The 1,652-nt window shown below is 47.3% G+C and overlaps 1 protein-coding gene across 1 annotated transcript; it reads right to left on the reverse strand.

The window, feature by feature from the left end:
• Positions 1 to 425: 425 nt before the first annotated feature.
• On the reverse strand, positions 426 to 1,370 carry LOC104991913 (olfactory receptor 1G1-like). Its single transcript, XM_010844609.1, has one exon. It carries the CDS (start codon positions 1,368 to 1,370, stop codon positions 426 to 428), a length of 945 nt encoding a protein of 314 aa, XP_010842911.1.
• Between the last annotated feature and the right edge of the window lie 282 nt (positions 1,371 to 1,652).

Raw genomic sequence — 1,652 nt, forward strand, 5'->3', positions numbered from 1 at the left:
AGGTCCATGGGGTCGCTAAGAGTCGGACACGACTGAGTGACTTCACTTTCACTTTTCACTTTCATGCATTGGAGAAGGAAATGGCAACCCACTCCAGTGTTCTTGCCTGGAGAATCCCAGGGACGGGGGAGCCTGGTGAGCTACCACCTATGGGGTTGCACAGAGTCGGACAGGACTGAAGTGACTTAAAAGTTGCAAGTAAGGAAATTGTGTCTCACTAAGACAGGGAGGCCTGGCATGCTGCGATTCATGGGGTCACAAATAGTCAGCCATGACTGAATGACTGAACTGAACTAAACTGAAGGTTATTTAATTTGCCCTGGGTTTGAAAGCTAGCAAGTGGCAGATACAGAATTTGAATGGAGGCACCAAGATAACTCTATAAGTTGATTTCCCCTGAATTCCCCCAAATGATGTGTTTGACCTCATGGAGATTGCAGTGCCCTTCTGCTCAGGAATCTCTTCAAGGCACTCTTCATGTCTCTGTTTCTCAGGCTGTAGATGAATGGGTTCAGCATGGGAGTCACCACGGCATACATCACTGCTGCAATCCTGTCCTTGCTGGCTGAATTTGCAGAGGAGGGAATGAAGTACACCCCAATAGCAGACACGTAGAACAAGCAAATTGCTGAGAGGTGGGAGCTGCAGGTGGAGAAGGCTTTCCACTTGCCACTCACTGAGGGGATGTGCACTATGGCAGCCACAATGCAGGCATAGGAAATGACAATCAGCAAGGGGATCAAGATGGTTAATGCCCCTCCCCAGTATGTCAGCACACACCTGTTGGCATAAGTATCAGAACAAGAGAGCTTCAACAGGGGGAGAAGTTCACAAAAGAAGTGGGGGATGATGTTGTCGGTGCAGAAGGATATCTGAGCCAGGAGAAGGGTGTGGGTTAGAGAGTAAGCCTGAGCAAGGATTAGGGGCATGACTACCAGCAGGATACAGCATCTGGGACTCATGACCAAGGTGTAGTGAAGAGGGTGGCAGATGGCTACCAGCCGGTCATATGCCATCACTGCCAGGAGGAAAACATCTAGACCAATGAACCACAGGAAGAAGTAGATCTGAGACAGGCATCCAGCATAGGTGATGGTATGCCTGTGAGCCTGGATGTTCACCAACATCCTGGGGACCGTGGTGGATGATAAACCCAGGTCAGTGAGGGAGAAGTGGGCCAGGAAGAAGTACATGGGGGTGTGGAGGTGAGGGTCAGAGACAATGGCCAGGCTGATGGCAATGTTCCCCACCACGGTGATCAGGTACACGCTCAGGAAGATGCCAAAGAGAAGAGGCTGCTGTGTCTGGTGCTCAGACAGGCCCAGGAGGAGGAATTCAGAGACACTGAATGTGTGGTTTCCAGGTTTCATCTCACTGGTGTAAACTAAGGAATAAAATGAAGGATGATGCTTCCAAAACTTTTCTTGCTCTCATATTGTCTATATGTAAACAAAAGTATAAAACAAAGATGGAATCAGGATATTAATAGCTGTGCATTATCTCATTTAAACCTAAACAGATCTGTGAGATTGTTATTATTATACTCATTTTGTTGATAAAGGAATGAGTTTCTTTGAAAGAGAGGTAAAGTTTAAACCTGGAGATTCTGATTTTAGAGTTTGTGATCTTAACCTCCTTACCAGTCTCCCTCT

Source organism: Bison bison, unplaced genomic scaffold, assembly GCF_000754665.1.
Source record: "Bison bison bison isolate TAMUID 2011002044 unplaced genomic scaffold, Bison_UMD1.0 scf7180017848117, whole genome shotgun sequence".
Classification (NCBI taxonomy): domain Eukaryota; kingdom Metazoa; phylum Chordata; class Mammalia; order Artiodactyla; family Bovidae; genus Bison; species Bison bison.

What these genes read in the sequence shown, in the direction of transcription:
- LOC104991913 (XM_010844609.1), bottom strand. Translation starts at nt 1,370, where the DNA reads ATGAAACCTGGAAACCACACATTCAGTGTCTCTGAATTCCTCCTCCTG.